The sequence below is a fragment of the Patella vulgata genome, chromosome 8 (genome assembly GCF_932274485.2).
Source record: "Patella vulgata chromosome 8, xgPatVulg1.2, whole genome shotgun sequence".
NCBI lineage: Eukaryota > Metazoa > Mollusca > Gastropoda > Patellidae > Patella > Patella vulgata.
In genome coordinates, this window is record NC_065886.2 from 20,627,808 (window position 1) to 20,653,065 (window position 25,258).

Sequence of the window (25,258 nt, forward strand, 5' to 3'; positions counted from 1 at the left end):
GAATCTTTGCATACTTTAGATGGTAGACAAGAGATTGGCTTAGCTTAAGCAGTGCAGCTTCTAACTGAAGAAACAGTGAATCTTGTAAATGCAATTAGTTTCTTTAGAAATATATACAAACTCCATATATACACACATGCATCTCATACACCAGAAAATACAGGATTTTAGAACTTACCATAAACCCAAGCTATAGCAACACATTCTGTAAAACAAACTATCAACAAAGAATAACTGGCTGCAAAATTATCAAACAGCTGAAGAATGTACATACCACCCTGTAAAAACAAACATGTTACCAGTATAAATTACGTTTATGATATCCATTAAATGGGTATTTTATCTTGGGGGTTTAGGAACAATGGATTGAAAACTGAATTGAGAAAAAATGTTTTATGGTCATACAATCAAATTGTGAAATATTGGAGAACTGTACTTTTCCTAACTAGAAATAATCTGGTACTCAATATAAAACATTGTTCACTTATGCACAATCAGCAAATGAACTTTACCAGCAATGCTCAGTTTGTAAATAGACAATAGAAGGAGACGTTTTTGCCCTGAACTATGCCATAGAGGAGAATATTGCTTTAAATTGTTTTGCTTTCTAGATAGAAGGAATCACCATCTATCTGTCCGATACTCTTTTATAGTGAAAATTCAAGCCCTATACTTAGTTCAGAACATCTTTGTCTGTGAGGTAGTACTTCCTAGGAAATTTGCAAGAAGAGCCAGTCATAAATGAGAGGCTAGTCTAGCATCTGTAGGTTGGAGATAGAAGAGTGATTAAGGAAGTCTTACCGCCTCCATTTCCTCAATTAATATCATACTTTTTGAGAAACAAGTTTACAAAGGCATTGGTCCTGGGTACAAGTAGGTTAAATAAAAAAGCCTTATCAGGGCCGTGAGGTGATGGCATACAGGTGCAGTCTGGCCCACATTGCCACCTAGTTCTGATCGAGATAGGGTTAATTCATATGCCAGCAGACAATAGCGTGCCAATGTCCCCTGTTTGCCAAGCTAGATTCATGTATCAATTTCACCTCTAGCTTCATAGTACAGAGCCAAGTGAGATCAGTACATTCACGTATTTCATCAAGCAGACGACACATTGCGACCATCATGATACAAACTCTCAACAAATCGTGTTTCAGGAATCCTGAACAAATTAACTCCTGGATCCTGGAATAGGAATTTTCGAGATATTTAAAACCCTCGTCTATTACCATTTTTATGATTATATTTGGTAAACAACATTCAATTACCCATGAAAAGTTAGGTTGGCTAGCAACGAAACAAACATCCATTAAGTAATTATTATTAGGATTTGTTTGGCTTCTAGTTCTGCCACATGCTAACATAATGTCTCTAGAGTGTCCACAAGATTTTTCAAAGTGATCACGGGTTATAACTTTGGCAGAAACTATCTGAAATCAATGAAAATCAATATACTTCTTTGTCTCATGACCTTGACGGACGGACCAATGATAATTTACAACTACATTTCAATGTGGGGTTATAAATATCAATTTCTTTTCTATTGGCATTGGTTTTTGAGAGTTACTTACCCTGGTACAGAAAGACAGACCAATCAGATAACAGATAAAAGCTATCCCAATTAATAAACAGACAGATCGCTTTCCTTGACTGAATACTGTAGGGAACCGATCCATTAGTGTTGTATGAACAGTTGTTACTGTAGCAATCTATGAAAAAAAAAAAATAATAATTAAGGTAGGTTGCTAGACAATAAAGCATATGCCAACAGCAGCAAATCATCTAAGGAGATATTTGATGATAACTTTTTGCTTTTGCTCCGAAATCTTCCGTCTTACGAAAACAAACGCTGTGAATTATTTCAAATCAATCAGTTAACTTCAGAAATTTGAGGGTCCACAAAGACAATAAGGTAACTTCAAAAGTATGTATAGCATATAAACACTGTGTATAAATCTAAATGCAATCGTAACTAACTTCAAGAGCACCCAAAATCTTTTCCAAATTGATCAAGTGCCCTGACAATAATTATCGGAAATTGATGAAATTCAAAAGGATTTTTCATCTATGTCGAACTTGGTGGAAATTCATATTTAGTTAGTACAAACCTGTGTTCCTAGTCCTAAGGTTACTAACATCATAAAGAATAGAACAGCCCACAGTTGAGATATAGGTAATCTTGTTACAACTTCAGGATATATAATGAATGCCAAACCAGCCCCTACAACCACAATAAATATAGGTTATATAGACATATACTATAACTTCACCACGTAGAGATATCTTTTAAATATAATACACACAAATTGCCTTTTGATGAACTAAACTTAACATTAAATTATTATCAGATGCAAGACAAACATTTCAAAACAAAAAACAAACGGTTGCCATGCCATGCAAGATACGCTCAAATTTTTCAAAAGATGGACAGAGAACAAGCTAAAAACAAAACGATTTTCCGTAGAATCATGGTCCATAATACAGGAAGTAACAGTCTGATACATACAAGTATAGAAATGAACCGAGATATTTGCGATATAAACGTATATTTTACGTTTCATCCAAATCAATTAAAAATTGTGACCTCTAGAGGGTCCACAACCTTAGTATTAAATACTTTTACACTTTATTTGTGTACGTGGAGCAGCCAGTTTCGGTCTGATTTTCACAAAATTTGAACTCAACCGTCATTAGGGTGTAATGATGATATATTTGAATGGTTTTTAAAATCAGATAAAATTTTTGACATCTATAGGGTCCACAAGCTAAAAATGCGAATTTTCGTACAATCAAGGGTCATAAACCAAGATCTTAGGGATATAAACATGTATGGCATGTTTCATCAAAAACTGGATACAAATTGTGACCTCTAGAGGATCCATAACCTTGAAATTACATACTTTTACACTATTTGCCTACAAAGGAGAATCCATTTTGTCGGGCAGTTCCAGTCCGATTTTCTCGAAATTCGGTATCAACTATCATTAGGATCCAACGGTTATATATTTGAACAGTTTTTAAAATTGGATCAATATTGTGACCTCTAGATTGTCTACAAGCTATAAACGTGATTTTTCGTACAATCACTCAACATAATCCAGGAATTTACGGTCCAATACATGCCAATATCGAAAGGAAGCGAGAATACTGGGATATAAACCTATATTTCAAGTTTTGTCAAAATGGGATGAAAATGTGGCATATAAAAACGAATAACAACCTTAACTGGGAAAGACCTAAGTTGGAATTTATTATTACGCAAAACAAAGTCCAAATTACAAGGATTTTCAGTCTTTATTTTTATTTACAGTTTAGTAACACTGACCTTCACTAGCTACTTCATCAATATTTTGGTTCATCTCATTAGCCATATAACCAATAATAGAAAATATCACCATACCAGCAAACACACTAGTAGCACAATCTAATATAGATACAAGTACAGCATCTCTACAAAAAAGAAAACAAGATTTTTAAGGACTTAAGTCAGATATTAAAACTGTATGTAATGTGGCATGAAGACAAAACTGATAAACTGATGTTAAGAGCTGTAAATGCCACAGCAATAGCATGTCCAATCACTTCAATCTTTATCCTTTGCCAGAAGTCAATTGTCCTGCAATGATTTTTCAATGAGATCATTTTGTTAAAGATAGGTTGCCAGGCAACTAAATATACACCCACAGCAGCTAAGTCATCTGGGCAGTCAACGAGGGTTGTTGCATATTTTTTCTTTTGTAATTAATTAAAAAAAAAATTAACAACACACTAAAATCTGATTACGAGTAACAGCTCATTAAAGAGGCATTATATTAGATTAGATAAAGAGAGAGAGAGAGAAATGGAGTTTAACGTCCATTCGACACAAACTAGGTCATTTCGGGACTAACATGGTTTAATTTTATTTCAATAATTCGCTTGCGCGTAGGGGTCTTTAGCAGTGGGAGGAAACCGGATGACCCGGAGAAAACCCACGAGGTTGGACAGGCGACCCTACTCCTTGTCACGTACAACCGGGGATTCGAAACCACGCCAGTTGACTCAATGACAGGCTGTATGATACAGCAGACCTTCACGTAAAAGGAGCGCGATCGCTCTCGCTCTCCTGGACGCGCCTGGATGTCAGTCGAGGTGCGCTTTTTATAGCTCTCCTCAATGTCTAATTTGACTCCCCCTCAAAGAAAAATTATCAGGAAAAATATACTGGTAACGAAAAATACTGTCAATATCATATCGACAATCAACTTGCTTGTCGGCTACAATAACAGGCATACCTTAGTGAGAATCCGCCATCCGGTTCATAATCCGAGTAATTAGCACATTTAACGGCAATTTTGATAATTCGGCAAAAAAAAAAAAAACCAACATTGCAAGCCTGCTGGTTATTCATAACAGGTCCACTAAGTTTCCTTTGTAATAATAAACCACTGGGTGAAGGAAGACATCTCGCTCCGCATGGATTGTGAATCTCGTGCTTCGCGCCCCGTCTTCGACTCTCGATCCGTACGAATTCTAGGTAGATATGAAAATAATAATTGGATAATGCATTTTATGGTTTCACTAACCATAGAACACCAGATATCCCGAGAAACAAATATACATGTAACTAATATATTTTTCCGTCAAGATCTTCAATGCTTTCAGATTCCCGATAACACGTGACATGCATTGGTTGGAATTAGGTCAATAACCCAGCATTGCAAGATTTATTTTTAAATAGTGTTTTAGTTTTATTCAATTTTATTTTTTACACATGCTGACAGGGATTTATTCTTAAAAATATTGCCCTTTTTATTTAAGGCCATGGCATAGTCGTACGGAATTTTATTTTGTATAAAGCAATTTCAATCATGGGAGTCACGTGATCATTGTGTGGCTTGTCTTTCATCCACAAATGAAAAAAAAAATTGTAAGTTACGTGATAGACAAAAACATTAATTTGTGTTTTAAATATGAAGAAATGTCATGCTGTCGCATCAGCTTATTTTCGCCGTAGTAGATAAATCCTAATTTCGATCGACTGATGATAAATGAAGACAGTAGTCTATTCAGGAATATTACTGACTTGAACTTGTTGAAGTCAGATATTAAAGTTAACGGGAGCTTCGAATTACCCTGTTTCTTACCGGGACCTCATTTGACCCAATTCTGGCCGGTTGGTTTCGAAATGGATTAAAATCTCTGGACTTTATCGCAAATGCTAACAAAGCTCTCCTCAAGAGATTCAGGAGAGCTTTCTCAGGAGAGCGATTTCCTCTTTTTCCAATTTCAGGAGAGCTTTTTTTGACTCCCCAGGAATTTATTCACGTGAAGGCCTGATACAGCGCGCGCGTGCTAACCATTCGGCCACCCAACCCCCCCAGATTAGATAAAGAGTTGACTATTCTCGCTATAATAGTTAAAAAATAGCTAACGTAAATAGAATATGCCGTATGTTGAAAATTTCAGTCTAATTGCTCCACTATGAACCAAGATATTAGCTGTTGAATTTTAAGCCTAGCCTCGATCATCATTATTAAAGTCGGTATGATAAAAAACATTATCCATTTTGGGATTTAATCATCAAAGAGCATTGAGCAACAGATCGGATTCAAATCCAGTGAAAATCCGACACACAAGAGGACATCAATAGTTGATTATTGTTTGGATAAGTTAATGAATGTCTAATTAATAGTTTATCTAACATTTCAGGTGAAAAGAAAGACCTGCAATAGACAGATTTAGCTCTTGCATAATGTATGTTTAAGTAATTATCAGAAATCTTTAAAAGTTGTTTCGACTGTTTGTCTCATGACCTTAAACACTGTGCATAAAATTTATGCCATGTGATAGATCTATATTAACTTTAGTCTCTAGTGCACCTACAAGATTTCTCAAGTGATCAAGGGCCATAGTAATTATCAGAAATCGTTGAAAAGCAACAGGAATCTTCGTTTCACAGTCTTAAGCCTGGCCCATACCGCTACGACTACACACAAGCCGACAGGACTCATCGTCTTGGGTAGTTGTAAAAAAAAATCGGGTCGCGCCTTTACTTCACTTGCCTACGACGGTACCAGTCCACACAGGCCCGAATCTCACAGATTATTTCTGTTCGAGTAGGACTTCAATGCTGGGTTGTAGAGCCATCTTGAATTTTCCCTCAGTTAAACAAGGAGCACATGACCCCTCAGTCACAGGACTAAATGCTACTCTCTGATTGGCTAAACATCAGTAAGACAATTGATCGCGTCGTGTGAGTGTCCATACAAACATGATAATTACGACTGCAACCAACTGCATCCGACTACGATTGAACATGTTCAATCGGGCCGACGGACCACAACGCGACGGAAATCGATTGAATCTTGGTCGTGGGACTGTCCACACTGCACTGATTATCTGAGACAAGACGTTGGGTTGGGTAGAGTCTGGGTAAGTCGTGGCGGTATGGGCCGGGCTTTAAACAATGTGCATAAATTTATAGTCAATCGGATACTTTAGCCCCTAGAGTGTCCACAAGATTTTTTAAAGTGATCAATTGCCATAACTCGGGCAGTAATTATCAGAAATTGTTGAAAATCAATAGGCAAGTAATTCCTTGACATAAAGTTACTATTACTTAGTATTAGTGCAACAAATATGGGTCAGCTTATTCGAGACTTAGACATTCCACGCAAGAGCGAGAATTGCGGCTTCTAGCAGATGATAAATCCCCGCATAAATCACTCTGCATTTGTATTAAAATGTACACTTACGTAATACAGCCCAAATTTATTACAACTATGCCAAAAATAACATCTTTCTTCATAAAACTGGACGATGAAAAATGTACATGTAGGACTCCAATTAGATCTTCAACTACCGATAACTTATTGCAATTGATAATTTTTTCACATTAGAGAGAAATTACAATGAGGCTGAGTGTCATGGTTGCCTTGTTTCTTCAAAGAAAAATGACATTTCTTCTACCCGTAATTCTAATAAAAAGTTGCACTTTGAAAACAGCAATTGCAAATGGGTACAGGAAGACCTTGCAAAGTATGACCCCGACGTAAGGTTATCCTTTAAAGAACAGGATGGGAGGTTTTGTAACTTTTTTAAAATGCAAAGTTTGTGTCAAATGTAATACTGCAAAATAAATACAATGTGTGACATCTCAATGGCGTGGATCAACGGTTACCCACATTTTTAGTTTTAAAATGCACACATAACAACACACCATGTAATATAACATATCAAAACAACAACTTGATTCATCCATTCAGTACAGTTTTATTTAGTATTTTGTGTCTCCTGAAAAACTGATAAAATTGAGATACTGCATATTTGAAATGCAAAATAGAAATGCAGCAATGATGTGTTTGTTAGGCACAACCTGTGTCATGTCAGGCACAAAGTTTCTGATGACCTTAAACACTCTGTATAAATTGAAAGTCAATTGATTTTAACTTTAGCCTCTACAGCATCCACCTGATTTTTCAAAGTGCCGTAGTGCTATAACTCTGGCAGTATTTATTGAAAATTGTCGAAAATAAATAGACTTCTTCGTTTGATGACTGTAACCTCTGTGTATACATCTAGCTAAAGTCTATCAGATATCAATTTTCGCCTCTAGGGTGGCCACAAAATTTTTCAAAGTGATAAAGGCCCACAATTCTTGCAGTAACTATTGGAATTTGTCAAAAATTAATAGGCTTCTTCGTTTCAATCTCCTAAACACTGTGTATAAAGTTAAAGTCAAATGGATACTAACTGTAGTAAGCTCTAGAGTGTCCCAATTTTTTTTAAAAGTGATCAAGGGCCATAACTCTGGCAGTATTTATGTGTTACCATGGAATTAGCTTAAAATTTGGAAATCCAATTATTTTTTACGAGGCCATATTTATGTTATATTGTATTAGTTTTTTTTCTAGGATGAATAACTATAGCCTCGATTAACGGGGCCATATTTATGTTTAACCATAGAATTAGCTTAAAATTTGGAAACCCAATTTATCAGGTAACAAATATTTAATACTTATTATTTTCTTTTGCACCGGTAGTGAAATAACCTCAGTAAACCAGACACAACCTTTCAACAATAACCTACACTGAACTACAGGAATGACTTACTTGTAACAATTATTGTTGAATTTATTAAAACTTGCTAATGTAATCAACCCTCCCCATCCAGGTGATAGTGAGAAAAAAATCTGTACAGCAGCATCTCCCCATACCTAAAACATATAGAAAGGCAGGGTACAATTAAAACCTATGTTTGAACAAACCAACTAATATGTCCAACAAAATAAGATATATTACACAAGGCTCTTCTTGAGTTGATCTTTTAAAAGCACTGAAACTTCTGATTTGTGTAATGAGGTGAACAGTATCAATTTCAATACAATTATTATTCAAGGCCGTGGAGAGAAATTAAAATTTTGCCCCCCCCCCCACACACACACTTGTGCAAGAAGACCATATGCAAAACATTAAGTTTCTAATTATCCCAGAGTAGGACACCTGGATTGGATCAGTGTGTCTGCGGGAGAAATATTGGCCATGCTGACGTAAAAACTCTTTCCATTTCTAAAAATTCACAAGATCAGCAGAATTCAATTTACCTTAGCGCTAGCCAACTTTTCCCATTTTGGGGTAAAGAAGTATCGTATACCATCAAGAGAACCTTCCAATGTTAAACCACGTACTAACAAGATAGTTAATACAATGTAAGGAAAGAAAGCAGTGAAATATACAGCCTGAAATATAAACAAAAACAGCTAAATTAAAATAATTTGAAAATGAGGATTTTACAGATTTATCATAATCAAGATCACCGGCTGCCAGGCAGGATACGCTCACATTTTGCAAGAGATGGATAGAGAACAAGCTAAACAAAAAGCGATTTTTCGTACAATCAAAGGCCATAATTCAGGAAGTTACGATCCAATATGCGCGAACATCGACAGGAACCAAGATCTTTGGGTTATAAAGATATATTTCAAGTTTCATCAATATCGGATCAACATTATGACCTATGAGTGTCCACAAGCTAAAAACATGATTTATCGTACAATCAGGGGCCATAATCCATGAAGTTATGGTCCGATATAAGCCAATCTCAAAATGAACCGAGATCTTAGGGAGATGCACCTATATTTTAAGTTTCGTCAAAATCAAATAAAAATTGTGGATGGATGGACAGGGGCGACGACAATATACGTCCACATGAAAATGTGGGCGTATAAAAACTATTAAATATAAATCATAGTTTTTTGAGTAATTTTAAAATATATAGTGATATAAACTCACCTTTCCTGAAGTTTTAATTCCATTAGCCAGACATATACAGACTAAAACCCAGGCTAATAATAAACATAAAGCTAATTCCCATTTAACACCTCCCATATGTTCAACACCTTCAGTTATATCTAATACATATTCACTGGAAAATACACAAATACTAATTAAAAATCAACTTTACCCAATGTAACAGTCAGCAAGCAGTTGGCATGCAAGATACGCTTAAATTTTGCAAGTGATGACAAGCTAAAAAAAAACACCAGTAATTTTTCGTACAATCAGGGGCCATAATCCAGGAAGTTACGGTCAAATATGCGCGAATATCAAAAAGAACCGAGATCTTTGGGATATAAACATATATTTCCAGGGTCCACAACCTTGGTATTACATACTTTTACGCTATTTGTGTACAAGGAGCTGCCATTTTGTTGGACAGTTTCTGTCAAATTTTCAAGAAACCATCCTTATGGTGTAACAGTGATATATTTGAACGGTTTTTAAAATCGGATAAAAATTGTGGCCGCTAGAGGGTCTACAAGCTAAGTTTACAGTCCATTATACACAAATATTGAAAGGAACCGAGGTCTTTGGGTAATAAACATACATTTTAAGTTTCAACAAAATCAGATAAAAATTGTGACCTCTAGAGTGCCCAAAAGCTAAAAACATGATTTTTCAAACAATCAGGGGCCATAATCCATGAAGTTATGGTCCGATATATTTGGGATATAAAATTGGATAAAAATTGTGACCTCTCGAGTGTCGACAAGCAAATTGTGGACTAATGTCCGGGCGGACAGGGGTGTTGACAATTTATGTCCACATGAAAATGTAGGCGTATAAAAAAGTGACCTTTTCTATGTGGCATCATATTGGAAACTTGTGATGAAACAAGCAAAAAGCGTTGTTATCCCTCATATAAACATAATTTCATTATGTAAGATTTAGATAAACAGCATGGTGTTCTTGCCATAATAGTTCAAAAATAGATAATGAAATATATTGAAATTTTAGTCAAATTACTTTATTCTGAGCGAAGTTATGAATGTTTGAAGTTTTAACAAGAAATTGCATTAATAATACAGTCTTGATGGTCAAGAATCAATGCTTCGATACTAAACAAACTCTTGATTATCAATTTTTACATTAAATTATTAGATGGTGATTGTGTTTTTATCGCTAATTCATTCAAGAGTTGGTTATGGGCTTGTCATGTGAATAAATGTCTAAGTAATAATTTGTAGCCAGAAAAAACAAATCACTGCAATAAGCAAGGCAGATTTAGTTCATAATACATTCTTTAAGATACATTTATCTCCTATTACAATACTAATATAGCTGATAATTTTAATTGTACTTTGCTGATCTCTTACTTAGTAGTAAAGTTCTCACATTGCCTTGAAAGATACTAAACTAAACACATGCAAACTTACTGGAAGTATTCATCACTCGGAGACTTCGATTTAGCTAAAGAACTATTAGTGGAATTCTGCATGTAATTAAAAGTAGCTTGTCCAACCATATCAACAGTATAACATGTATTATTATAAAATGTTCCATTATATAGAGTACAGTTCTGTATGTGTTCTCGATTCTCAAGGCAAGCTGTAAATAAAACAACGTTGTAACAGATTTATCAAGGCTCTCAATAGATCCAATGCATGATTATGACACCATATATTGCCAGAGAGACTGAAGATACACATGTAATGGATAATATTAAGTTAGAGATTTAGCTACTTTAAATAAGTAAGACCTGTATTTAAAATTCCTCTTGAAAATGATTAAAAAAATAAAATAAATTGAGTAACCCTATTACACCAGAGAAAAAAATGAGAATTAACTACTGATCCTTTGAGCTTGCTTATCCATCAATATGACACATATATTTACTGTATAATATACTCAAAGCCATTAAAAACCCAATGCTCAACGGTAAACGTTTTCTTGGGCTTTTCTATCTTATGGCACATAGGTGAAACTTGTGGAGTTCTGGGTTTGAACCCAATATCAGTTCTCGGTAATGAACTTTGTTCCTGTAAGCGCAACAATTGTCTTTTTTCTCGATTTTAAGCAGTCCCATGTCACACGTTTTGCGCATGCATTCCCTGCACTCTGGCCCTTTAAATACAGATCAAAATTTCAACATTCATCACTTTGGAAAACTGCCACGCCTTACACAAGAAAACAGGAACAGAGATATTGGCATGCTGGATCAGGGGGCTTCATAGGTAGCCGTTGCCAGACACTTTAATGTCCACCCATCGACCACTGCTCGCCTCAGACAACGCTTCAATGCCACTGGAAGAGTTGCCGATCGACTCTGACCTAGAGCGCTACTGCTACTGCCAGGGGAACTGTTCGAACACGGCAACGTCAGATCAGCCCTCAAACAGTCCAAAGGCGCCTGGCTGCTCTTGGGTTACGCTGCCGTTGACCTCATCAATGTCAAATCCTTTTGCATTGTCATCGACAGCAATGGGCCGCAAATCAGGGGTATCTCCACAACACACCATGGCGAAATGTCATCTTCTCGGATGAATCCCGATTCAACCTCAGTTTTCCTGATGGACGTCACTGTATTTACCGACGTCGACATGAACGCTTTGCTCGTAACTGCGTGCTGGAAAGGGATCATTTCGGGGGTGGGGTGGTCCTGTGTTGCTTCCATGTGTAAGAGCTTAGGGTGGACATACCCGATATTGACTTCAGCTGACCCCTGCTTTGTTTCATGGTTCTCTGATGTTTTGATTTTGTGCATTTGTAGTAAATTCTTTCATGAAATTATTCACAGTATGCTTGTTATCTCGATTTTGTCAATTGTTATGTACATTCGTTAAAAGTTGTTGCAGTAAATAAATTTTGAATTTGGCATTGTGTTTTTAATGGCTTTGAGTGTATTTATTATATACATCAATTTCCAAATAGGATATCAATCAACTCTAATAAAACAGATTAACATACCTTCAGTACTCCACGCACCACAGAAACTCCATGGAAGAACTTTGGCAAAAGAAGCGAAGAGGTAGTAAAGTGTCCAAGCTATGATCATATTATAATATATTGCTATAAGTACAGATACTACAAACATTGCCCAACCAACACCTGCAAAATAAAATATAAATTTTAGTTTAATGTGACATGTCTATAATTATAGTATAATACTGAATATTCAATTTATTCTCAGTAAAAAGCTACCAGTAATTGAAAATAATTTTGTTCTTTTTTTAATGTTAAAAGTTGGATTTAAATAACATTATTGGGCCTGTATGTATTTCTATCTGCTTTCACATAAGCTTGAATAGGTTAGGGATATTAGGCCACACAAAATAAATGTCTTGTTTCTCGGGCAACTGACAGCTGAAACTGTAGGGAGGGAGGGCGGTTTCTTTTTTTTTTTTTACTCATTGATGGTGCAAAATAAAATTTGGCTATTGCTGAAAATTGTTGGGGCGGGAGGGCGGTCTTTCTTTTTTTTTTTTTTTAAATGAGAAAGTCATTACTTGTTTACGTTTTTGCTTTCCGTTATATTCAACTTTATTGTACATACTTAAAACATAAACCCAAAATCAAGTCTACTAAAACACTGAGACTGAACACTGACTGAAAGGAAAATAATTTTCCATATTTAATTCACATAATTGAAATTGGTTTAAAATAAAATTCCATACGACTATGTAATAGCCCTCCATAAAGACAACAATATTTTTAAAAACTAAGCCTCTTTCACCAGGTGTATCAAAAATAATAATCATGGTAAACAGTATTTAAAACTAAATCTAGTATCGCCGGTTTATTTATAATTATTTACCGAATTCCAACCAATGCATGTCACACCGTGTCATCGGTATTGGAGATTGCCGGAAATACTGTTTCTTGGGATATTCGGTGTGTTTCTCAGGATATTCGGTGTTCTATCCGGTGTTTATATTGAATGACTATTTAAATCTAACTAACAACTGGTCAGTAAAACCATCAAATCGGTAATCCAATTATTATTTTCCGGATTATCGAAACTACCGTAAATGTGCTAATATAGTAATAATGACCCAGATTCTAAGGTATGCATTATGACGACTATCGTCATCGTATCGTATTCTTAGCTATAATTAATTAACCTGTTCTACGGTTCATTATTTTATCAATAGGATTTTCCAAACAAGGACCGACTGAAGCCGGCAATAATGAGCCGATTACGATCGAATGATTGAAATATTGTCGCCAATGACTTTTAACACGAATCAAATTCTAGTTTATCAGGGGAGGTAATTAATATCACGTGATACAAAATGGAGGTTCTTTCGATATCAATAAAAAAGGCAAATCTGCCAAACTTCGCCATTGTTCGGATAAAAAAGACAGCATGTTCATCTGAATCAGTTTTAATACATTTGAATAGATATACATGTATGGCGGATGTAGGTACATGCGGGATATTTTTTTTACGACTTGCTTGTCGATGTGCGGGCGGGCGTTACATATTTATTTTTTTTCATCAAGACTAATAAATAGACTGCACGCGCAACCAATTTTGCGTGCGGGCGGTGCCCGAGAAACAAGTTATTTTATTTGTGTTGCCTTATGACTGTGAGTTAATAAGGTGACAAAATTAAGCACGATGGTAAACTAATCCTTTTAGCAATTTAACAAGTTTTTTCTCTATGCCTAAATATTCTGAAAGCCTGGAACTGAAACTAACAGTACATTTCTTTACAATTGATTTTTTGGCATTTATTTTCAGGATTGGTGAGTTAAATCTAGGAGGTTCTGCATCCCAGTTTTATTTTACATAGATGAGTTTCACAAAATGATTTTAAGCATTTTAGATAAAATCCGCTAAAATATTTTAGGGACAATTTGAACTAAAATCAATTCTAACTTAGGGCAACCGTCTCCCTCTTCTAACTTAAAATCATGACATTAACAAACGCTGATTTGGGTTAAGTTGTTATATTTGAAATAATGATGATATTGCCAATGGCCTGGGTCACATAATTTTAACATATTGTTACACTAGTTTTACTAAGTTATAGTACATATTTTAGTGTACAGTACATGTAATTACTTATTTAAACTAACTAATGGCTTTAAAGTTGATAAGTTAATCTTTCCTCCGAATTTTGAGTGTTCTAATCTGAACGAACTGTCTTAACTATATTTACCTTTTCTGAATGCTTATCTTAAAATAGTTTAATATGCATCTTAGTCATTGATTCAGTAGGTATCTGTATTTGAGTTAAAGTCTCAATAATGTAAATATGTTAATTTATATCACATTTTGTATTATAATTCTTATCATGTATATGTTCAAATATTTCTAGTTAGTTATTATTAAGATAGCAAGTTGGTGATAGTGACTGGGTATAAATATAAGAGACGAAATATGGACCATTACGTTGATTCGTTAATAAACCCAGTTTGACATCAAACAATATTATCATTACTGTTTCCTATGGGTGATTTAGTTTATGTTTGTGTTGCCTAATAATTTATTAAGTATATGTTTATTTTAATTTTATGCATAATATTATGATGTGACATATAGTTTACTACACTTATTAACATAGTATAATACTTTATATTCAATTATTAATTAATGCATGTTTCTTATGCATAATATTATAATGTGAAATAGCTTATAATTTCACTTGTTCACATAACATGCTAATATTATTTATTCTATTATTCATTAATAGATAATTTGTAATTGATGTTTTTATTGTGACTTCAATATCTTTATTTGTATTGTCATGTCCATTCGTCAATAAACGTCAATAGTGAGAGCGCTATGCTGCGATGTATTAGAGCTCTGCACATCGAGAATAAGAAGTCATAATACAGTAAACTTCGTATAAGTCGGATCTTCGCTCAACTAAGATAAAATCGCTCGGACCCTTTGATCCTGCATGTTTTTCTCATTAAATTTCTGCATGTAAGTCGGATTTCCTAACTGGGATCTTTGCTCAACTCAGATCAAAACGTTTGGTCCATTTGATCTAATTCCGGCTTTTTTTCTTCACCTAAGTCGGATCGGCAGTATGTTCAGAATTTAAGTATTCCATGCACAGAGTCCCAAAATACTTTCCCCTATCATTTTGACTCCAATCAGCCTATTTGACTCGACGCAATAATAGAATTTTTCCGGAAAATTCGAAACTCACTGTCTGCTGTATGAGACACTTTGTGGGAAAATTTAGGACATTTTTCAAAGATGATGACAAAATGGAAGTTATCTACTCGCACCAAAACGGAAGTTATCTACATGTACTCGCACATACGAACAGAAGCTTGAAATGTGTCTTTGAATCAATTATTATCCAGCTCATGCAGTATTTCTAATCAAGCTAAGATTGAATTTCGGTTTTTGGCTAACTCGGGTCATCGCTTAACTGGGATAAAATTAAACACTCCACTGAGATCCGACTTATGCGAAGTTTACTGTATACATCAGGGTAATAACAAAACAGTGCACGCACTTAATACCATCATTCCGAAAAACAATTCTCATTCAATTTCTTTTCATGGCCTGGGAAATACAGCTACGGTCCATTGTGTATTTTATTGTAAGGCAATTTGTGCAATTAGATGACGCCCCAAATTAGAACCCCAAGAAAAAGATCTAATCAGGATTGCCAGTCAACGAAACATACGACCACAGCAGCTAAAATGTTCGAGCGGTCGACAAGGGTTGTCGCATATTTGTTCTTTTGTAGTTAATTAGGGGCATTTACAAAACAATTTCATACAGATCAGATTATAATTTTCGTCGTTTGAGGGTTCACAAGGCTCTACAGACTGAAACAAGGGCCTTAACTTTGGAAGTAATTTACAGAAATTTGTTGAAATTTGAATGGCTTTTTTGTTTTACTAATTTAAATAATGCATATAAATTTCATACAGATCGGATAACTTTTGTCATTTGAACGTCACAAGGTTCACAAAGTAAAACAAGGGCCACAACACTAGAAGAAATTGACAGAAATTGCTGAAATTCAATAGACCTCCGTTTCACAAATTTCAATTGATTGATGCATATAAATTTCATACATATCGGATGATAACTTTCATCAATCCAGCATTAACAAGGTTCAACAGAGTGAAACAAGGGCTACAATTCTGGAAGTAATTATTGTAAATTGCTGAAATTCAAAACACTTCGTCATTTGACTAATCTAAATAATGCATATAAATTTCATACAGAACCGATGATAACATTTTGAAGCAAAATAACACGCAATTAACTCATTTACTTCATGTCTCTAATGTCTGACCCTGTGCAAACATTGGTACAACATATGAAACTCTCCCCATTGATATTGTAACCATTAGTTCAACCTGTCAACTGTTTTCAGTTCCGAAGCGTATTTGTTTAAATCCGTAAGCCAGCAAACGAAAAATGGAACGGCTCAAGTGCAATCAATTTTAACTAATATCTATTAAAAATACACTATGGGAGATTAATAAAGAGTTGCCAGTTCTCACTATAATAGTTAAAAACTAGATAATGTAAAGGGAATTTGCTGAAATTTCATTCAAATTGATCCACTCTGAACCAAGAATTTAGCGATTGAATTTTGGGCCCAGCCTTGATCATCATTCCTAAAGTTGGTACGATAAAATGCATACATATAGTCTTGATTATCCATTTCTTGATTTAATCATGAATATCCTAATTCAGTAAATATTGCAGGCTAGATAACATATCAGGCTTAAAGAAACACCTGCAATATAATAGGCAGATTTAGCTCTTGCATGTTTAAAATTCAATTTTTAAAGTTACAATCGATCTTCGTGATGTAAAGGGAATTTGCTGAAATTTCAGTCAAATTGATCCTTTCTGAACCGAGAATTTAGCGATTGAATTTTGAGCCTAGCCTTGATCATCATTCCTAAAGTCGGTACAATAAAAAACATAGTCTCGATTATCCGGTTTTGGATTTAATCATCAATGTAGGGTGCCCCATGCACCCCAAATTTTCCCTACTGGAAGTTGAACTCGACACGGCAAATGTGCACACTTCAGTGGCTTGTATGAAAATTTGGGCGTATAAAAACATCTATTTTACATACAATTCATATTGTTTATTAATGAAATGCATACTTAAATACATTGCTATTGAAATGCATACTTAAATACATTGCTATTGAAATGATAATTGTGTACATTGCTATTGAAATGATAATTGTGTACAGTGTATGGACAATTAGCTATAGGAAAGAATAATTGACTAAAGAAGGGGTGTTCCAGTATTTGTCCACTGAAATTTTATAGGGTTATCATGACATATAATTGGTTTGTAATTCTTTTCCCCATAGTTACTCTTGAACAAGTTCTGATCAATTAAAACAAACCATTAGGGAGACAAATGTCTCCTGTCCTAATCCCAAAATAAATAGATAACACTCATAAATTACTTGCATCTCTATCATTCTATCAAGCAAATTACTTAACACTATGCATGGCCATGGCAGGATATACTCCTCATAAAACTTATTCAAGGCATTAAACATACATTATGAAAGAGCTAAATCTGATTATTGCAAGTCTTAATTTTGGCTTCAGATGTTATAGAAATTATAAATTAGATCTTTATTTAAACAACAAGACCAAAATCAACTCTGTAGACCCACGGATGGCTCGGCTACAGCTCGTATGCCATTGAAAACTTTACTTGATAATCGAGATATGTAGGTGGAGTTAACGCCTGTCAATCAAACGATCGGCGAAGGTGAAGACACATTTCGCTACCATTTCTAGGCAAATATTACAACGATGATAACTATGTTCAGAATAAAGTAATTTGACTGAATTTTTCAATATATTCTTCTTTCATCGTCTACTTTTGAACTGTTATAGCAAGAATGGCCAACTCTCTATAAAAATCTCCCATAATGTATCTTTAATGAAGCAAAACTATACATCATTCACACTCAATTAGACTCATATAGCTGTCATGTCAGAAAGCATTGACAAATCAAATTGTTGAGCTCTGCTTAGCCTTTGCAAAACATCATCGGACTCGGTCAAGGCATTCACCTGATAGACCGCTACACCAAGTTTGAACATTGTACCTCACTTAAAAGATCAAACTGAAGACAGAAATGAACAGCCCTATTTCAATAGACCCCTGTTTTCTACGAAAAGGTGGGGGGGGCCAATAACTCCACAATAACTAGTTGACGATTTCTCCACCATGATAAGATGTTTAATGTAGAACACCCCAGTGGGCTATTGAGGGAAAATTTAAACAAGGCCTTTTAATCCGCTCTGAACAACGAGATGCTGTTCCTTAACGTCAGGCCCTCTGTCCTACACCATAGTCAGCGTGAAACCCACTAGAACACTCCGGATTGAACGCGACAGGACCTCCAAGTTAGCAAGCCAGCACCTTCGGACTAGCGACATGGAGATAAAATCTTACCATACAACGCTGGGTAACATAGTAATATATTTACCTTGAAAGATTGGACTAATAGACCAAATAGAGACTACACCTTGACTTGCAAACTGTCCAAAAGAAAGTTCTAAAAATACTAATGGTATACCAGTTATAAACAACATCACCAGGAATGGTATCAAAAAAGCACCTGTTTAAAAAAGAGACAAAAAAAAAACCCCAAGTTAGTGTCACTGAAGTGAAATATGGTATTGGATAGTTTAATAAAATTCACTTGATAGTCTTTGCATTGCAATATCACATGAGTTTGTGTACTTATAAATGCCACTCAAGGTTTATACTTATAATAAAGTTATTTTTACAAAAAAGCAATACACAAGACATTTTGCCTGTAGTCTTTTTCTCAGTCAGGTCAGTTCACCAGAGAGGCTTGATAAAGTTGATTTAAAAATAAAATAGCTCTAATCGAATAAAATAGTATACAAACCTCCACCATTTCTATAACACAAATATGGAAACCTCCAAACATTTCCAAGTCCTACGGCATAACTAAGACAAGAGAGTAAAAAATCTAATTTATTGGACCAATTTCCTCGTTCGGTGCTGGTTTCCGATTCCTTCTCCAACACTTGTCCTTCTACTTTATCTACTAGAGATGGATACACAGCTCCATTATTTTTATCATCTGCCATTTTTCATTCACTTCTTACACCCTAATATCAAGAAGAATCCAATAATTCGTCTGCAAAAACAAAATATGATCAAGTAATTAATTTTTCTCTCAAATTATATTATTATAATGGTCAAGGCAATGTTTATGTGGCTTGGAATATGATTCTTATAAGATCTCCCCCCACCCCCTGCCAATAAATGTTTCTGACTCATTAATTTTTTAAGATAAAATCACTGACCCTAACTGTCCCTAGCCCTTTTTCTTCATTTAATTTGGAAAGATTTATTATAAACTTTATGAATCATCTACATATTTATTTTTTGTGCTCTTTAATTATTGTAGACTACTCTTTCACAGCTGTATCCTTTGTATGTTTGCTCTAAATACTATGTATAGAACATACACATGTAACCAGTCCATGCGAAAGCCGTCGGACCGTCGGTCATTACCGATAAAATAGCTCTCGGTCCGGTATTTTCATCATAAATACCGGCCCAGTTGTCCGGAAAGATTCTGGACCCCGTTTACTGACTGCTGGTTGTATTAAATCATCGCCGTATTGGCACTGACTGACGGCACTTCGTGCACGGACTGTTGAATTCTCGTTTAATTTATTGTGTTAATTTCACTATTGTTTAAAATGTAAACAAAATCTTATCTCGAGTACGTACAGTGTAGCAGTCGCTATTGTGTGCAACGATAGTCGCGGGACACGATAGGCCTCGTTGTAATTTTACATGCAAAATTAACAATTATATTTGTCATAAACAATCGATGTCAAAACGATATACTGCCACGATGTTATGAATGTTGAATATTTTCGTTAATAATACGGACGCGTTAGGTAAAGTTGTATAGTAAGAAAACGCGTGTTCACATATTCTGCACGATATATGCGGTTACATTTCCAACCAGTCATGTAAAGCTGCATGTCTACTACATTTTGAAGGACACGTATGCATAAGACTATACATGTTTAGAGTGCATAGTTTAGAATTACTCTCGAATCACGGCAAAGATAGACTTTAAAATTGCAAACTATAACTGTATTTAGGTTACCGGTCTTCCAAATAGAAATAAGACAAATAGAACTTGCAACGGGAGTCGAAAGCGCTTTCAAATCAGACATAAGAAGCTCATACTTACCGCAAAAATGAAATGAACGCGACACAAGTCTCCGATGTCAGAGAATATTAGTAAAGTATAACCGCTATCATTTTATTTTAGAAAAGAATAACTGTAGGCTCGATAGAAGAGCCTATTCTACATGAATCCCAAATCAATGGTAACTGTCAACTTGTATGTTGTCATTCTCATGCAGATTAACAGAAATGTCCCGTGAATCAAAGATCAAAGAATAAAATCGCACGTAGCCACTCTTTGTTGTTTTTATGCGAATTCAATTTATCTAAAAGGGGCTCCGGCGCTATTTAAGGAATTATTTTCGACCCAATATTAACCATCGCCAATTTTTTAAATCATGGGATAAAGTCAATTAACTAACAATACAGGTCTACTTTATTACAAAAACATTGGTGAACTTACCATTTTGTCCATACAAAAACATCGGTGAACTATATTGTTTTTGTACATATTGTATTTATTTATTTATTTGTACTGTATATGTTATACCTGATGAGTCTTTGGCTGAAAGGAATAAAGAATTTGAACTCGAACTAATCGCTGTCGGGATGGCGAACCAAGCTAGTTGATTATTAGGTAAATGAAACAATATAAACAACCAATGAGTAAAACTGATCTATTCTAATCAATTAAATAATATATAAGTCAAGTACCGGTATTACCTTAACTGTGGACGGGTTAACGGACACTCAACTTACAAATATTAAATCATCGCCGTATTGGCACTGACTGAAGGCACTTCGTGCACGGACTGTTGAATTCTCGTTTAATTTATTGTGTTAATTTCACTATTGTTTAAAATGTAAACAAAATCTTATCTCGAGTACATAGTACCGTATATCGAGCTAGTCTGGTAAGTAGTAGGCTAGGTTAATCCAGACTAAAACGAAAGTCCTTTTATTGTATTAATAACATTGGCTTCTGGTAGACTCGATTGTCATCTAAGGGATTATATTTTCTTTGCGCGGTCTATTTATTGTTATCATTAACACAAAATGACAATTAAGGAAGTGTGCGAAAAAGTCTTTATACAATAGATAATCTTTGTAATAAAGTAAAGTATTTTCCCCCTTATATATACTGTTTGTTGTTTTTCGAGTTTTAGGCCATTATTACTTATTTTATGCATATTTTTGGTATGAACTTTTTTGGACCAGTAAAATCTCATTCCGTCCAGTAATAGTTGGAATAATACCTGCCCAAATGTCCAGTAAAAAAAATATCATTTCGCATAGACTGCATGTAACAGATTGATTCAGTGTTCATATATCTTCAGAAATAATCTAATGGAAAATTATATTTGTGTTTATCACATTTTATTAATTAATGATGTATGTCCTTTTTTTAAAGTTTGTTAGATATGTATATAGATTGTTTCTATCACAGATAATTTTATGTATTCTTCAAGCACAAAATTAATATGCTATGACTTTTAACAAAAAAATGACACAATGACACAAGGAATATTCAAGTACAAAAACATGGTAATAATAAAAATGACATGAATTTAAATATGAGTGGATTTGGGTAACCTGACCTACTCTTTTAAACACACAATATCCAAATTTTCCCATTATTGCACACCATTCATTCAAAAAGTTGTGAACAATACTTTGTGCTATACATGTAAATAAAGTGTAATTCATAGAAATGTCTATGCTTTTTAATTAATAAAGATGCATTTTGTAAGATTTAGATAAAGAGCTGGCAGTTCTTGCTGTAATAGTTCCAAAATAGATAATTCAACAATAATATTGAAAATTTGATTAAAATTACTTTATTCTGAGCAACGTTATCACTGTTTGAAGTTTTGAAATAGATTGTTTATTATCGTAGCAAAGTTACTTTTTAATCTAGACTCAGCCTTGTTTCTCCATTCTTTAAATTAAATTAAATCATTAAAAGGCGATCATATTTTAATCTGTTTACATCTATGCCATTCGATAGTCTAGAGAGTTGATTATAGGCTTGTCATTTGAATAAATGTCTAAATAATAATTTATGTAACATTTGAAGACAAAATAAAACAGGCAATAGGCAGATTTAGTTCATACAATTCATCTTTAACCCACACACGAAAATAACAATCAAATAATATGTTGTTATTTAGATCAATATGACAGGTGTTTTTTTTTGTCCAGAAATCTTATCAAATGAAATAAACATGTATACATTGTAGTATAGGCTTTTTGATATTCTCTGAAGTGTAAATATAACATAGGGTTTACACTTTATAATGACACACACATTCAAAGAACTATCCACTACTGCTAGTAAATTCAAAATTATTTTACTGTCTGATGTAAATTTTGAATGATTTCTTTTTAAAACCACACTAATAACTAAGTTTTAAAAAACCCTCTGTTAAAATATATGTCTGCCATATTGTTTTGTATCCGAAGTCACAGCCGTCAAAACTAGAAGTAGAACCTATGGAAAGTAAACTTTTATAAATGGTTGATGTTGACAAACTCACCTCAGACACAGACCCCAAATAAATACACAAGAGATGAATAAATATAAGCATTTGGCTTGTTTTTGAATCCTTACATTTTTGGAATAACCAGATGCCAAAGACTGACATTTAATTTAAACTCTTAGCATATTTAGTCAAACGTATTTGATTAGAAATTATAGTAAAAACCAGAAACATTTGAATGTAAATCAGTTTATCATATTACATTATAATATGCGTTGCGACCCATTTGTGTCCATTTGTATGTGCCAAAGAATAGATTTAGCTCCTTTAAATCAACTTAGAAATGTGTGATGAATTGGTTACCAGTAGTTTAATTTATATTACTTAACTATGCATTCAATACAAGCTTATGTTAATTCCAGGTTCAATTACATTTTAAGAACTTATGAATGTACCATATTTCAGTCAATGTAACATGTCAGCTGGGTTGCATGGCATATGTCCATAAACATATTCATGTATGAAAATGTCTAAAATCTGACTAAAGTAACTTTGAAAATGTTGTAACAATTCTGAAAGGTTTAGATTACAAACACCTCTAAGTCTGTCAAATTTCAGATAGGGAATTTACAATGCTGCTCACTACTGTCTGTGGTATCTGCAAGCTTGTTCATTGGTTTAGTGGTATTTGTCCTAAACAAATAACACTTCTTTACCAGTAGTTGTCTCTATCATGAATCAAGCAGTCAATAACTAACTGTGGTTGAAACTTGATCTCACCTAAATCTAAAAGGAGGTTGTGGCCATAGTGCCCAGTACAAGTACGGCTAGTCCAGTTCCTAGTTTTAAACATTAACATATAAATAGGTTAGTGGGGTCAGAATTAACAACCAATCTCTGGCATTAATAATAATACAGGAACTTACAACAGCACTAATACTAGGTTAACCCATGTAAGGTTAAACTTGACCAAAATATAACTTTTCATTACCGAATTGCTAACAAATTTCCTTTAAAAGATGTCTTTCCATGTACAAAGTATGTTAATTGATTATTACCATAGTCCTCGCAGTATTTCATTTGATTAGACCTAATCCCACTGAAACACTGCCATATTCAATGTAAATTTCTGTCCCAAATTATAACTGGTTACAGTTCGATGAACAACCATTACATAACAACGTAACAAAATCAATCAGGATTAACCAGAGCTCTAAATATATTACCGTAAAGTGTCTGGTGACAAACGTGGCTACATTATGTCAGAACGAGCGAAATGTATTACGCTCAATTAACTAGTACCGGTACATAACAGAATATTGCAGAGAAACTAATTGTGTGATAAACGAGGCTATCCCGAATAGCTACATTATGTCAGAACGAGCGAAATGTATTACGCTCAATTAACTAGTACCGGTACATAACAGAATATTGCAGAGAAACTAATTGTGTGATAAACGAGGCTATCCCGAATAGCTACAGTGTAAACATTTGGTCATCGCCTGTGCACATGGAATCTTTTTATCATCTCTTGCACCACACAGAAGATCAGAGAGAAGGGCTGTCTCGTTACTATTGTGTTTCAACAAACTGGATAGAAATACAAAGTGTTTTTTTGATAAAATAAATAATTCATGGAATTTCTTCACAAAATTGGATAAATTTTGTCTGGCATTTTCGGTCCAAATTTCATGAAATTTCAAATTAAGCATCTATAAGGTGAAACAGTGATATATTTAAACGTTTTTTTTAAATTGAATTAAAATTGTGACCTCTAGAGTTTCGATAAGCTAAAAATTGTGATTTTTTGTACTCTCTGGCGAATGATCCAGGAAGTTACTGTCCAATATGTGCAAATATCGAGATCTTTGGGTTATAAACATACATTTCATGTTTCATTAAAGTTGGATAAAAATTGTGACTTCTACTTCTAGATTAGAGGGTCCACAACTTTGGTATTACATACTTTACATACAAGGAGCAGCCATTCTGTCCGACAGTTTCAGTCAGATTTTACGAAATTGGAATTCAACCTTCATTGGGGTGTAACGGTGATGTATCTAAACGGTTTTTAAAATTGAATACAATTGTGATTTCTGGATGTCCACAAGCCAAAAACGTGATCGGACAATCAGGGGCCATAATCCAGGGAGTTGCTTTCCAAGATCTTTGTGATATAACCATAAATTTAATGTTTCACCAAAATCAGATCAAAATTGTGACCTCTTGAGGGTCCACAAACTTGATATACATGTACCATACCCGTCATTATGGTATAACGCTGATATATGTGATTTTATCATTCTATCAGGGGTCATAATCCAGGAAGTTACAATCCGATATGCACAAATATCTTTGATATAA

At 34.4% G+C, this 25,258-nt stretch overlaps 1 protein-coding gene across 2 annotated transcripts in view; it reads right to left on the bottom strand.

Annotated features, from left to right (window-relative positions):
* The window catches only part of LOC126830149 (sodium- and chloride-dependent glycine transporter 1), a 50,349-nt gene that overhangs the window by 9,025 nt on the left and 16,066 nt on the right, over positions 1 to 25,258 (bottom strand). For both annotated transcript variants that reach the window (XM_050560425.2, XM_050560424.2), the window contains exons 2-12: positions 19,147 to 19,401; positions 18,718 to 18,849; positions 12,226 to 12,366; positions 10,695 to 10,866; positions 9,271 to 9,403; positions 8,583 to 8,717; positions 8,092 to 8,195; positions 3,323 to 3,447; positions 2,106 to 2,218; positions 1,569 to 1,706; positions 179 to 278 (exon numbers count right to left, since the gene is read on the bottom strand). In XM_050560425.2, the coding sequence (XP_050416382.1) occupies positions 179 to 278; positions 1,569 to 1,706; positions 2,106 to 2,218; positions 3,323 to 3,447; positions 8,092 to 8,195; positions 8,583 to 8,717; positions 9,271 to 9,403; positions 10,695 to 10,866; positions 12,226 to 12,366; positions 18,718 to 18,849; positions 19,147 to 19,351 (1,498 nt within the window). In that variant the 5' untranslated portion in view covers positions 19,352 to 19,401. The remainder of the gene's footprint in view (positions 1 to 178; positions 279 to 1,568; positions 1,707 to 2,105; positions 2,219 to 3,322; positions 3,448 to 8,091; positions 8,196 to 8,582; positions 8,718 to 9,270; positions 9,404 to 10,694; positions 10,867 to 12,225; positions 12,367 to 18,717; positions 18,850 to 19,146; positions 19,402 to 25,258) is intronic.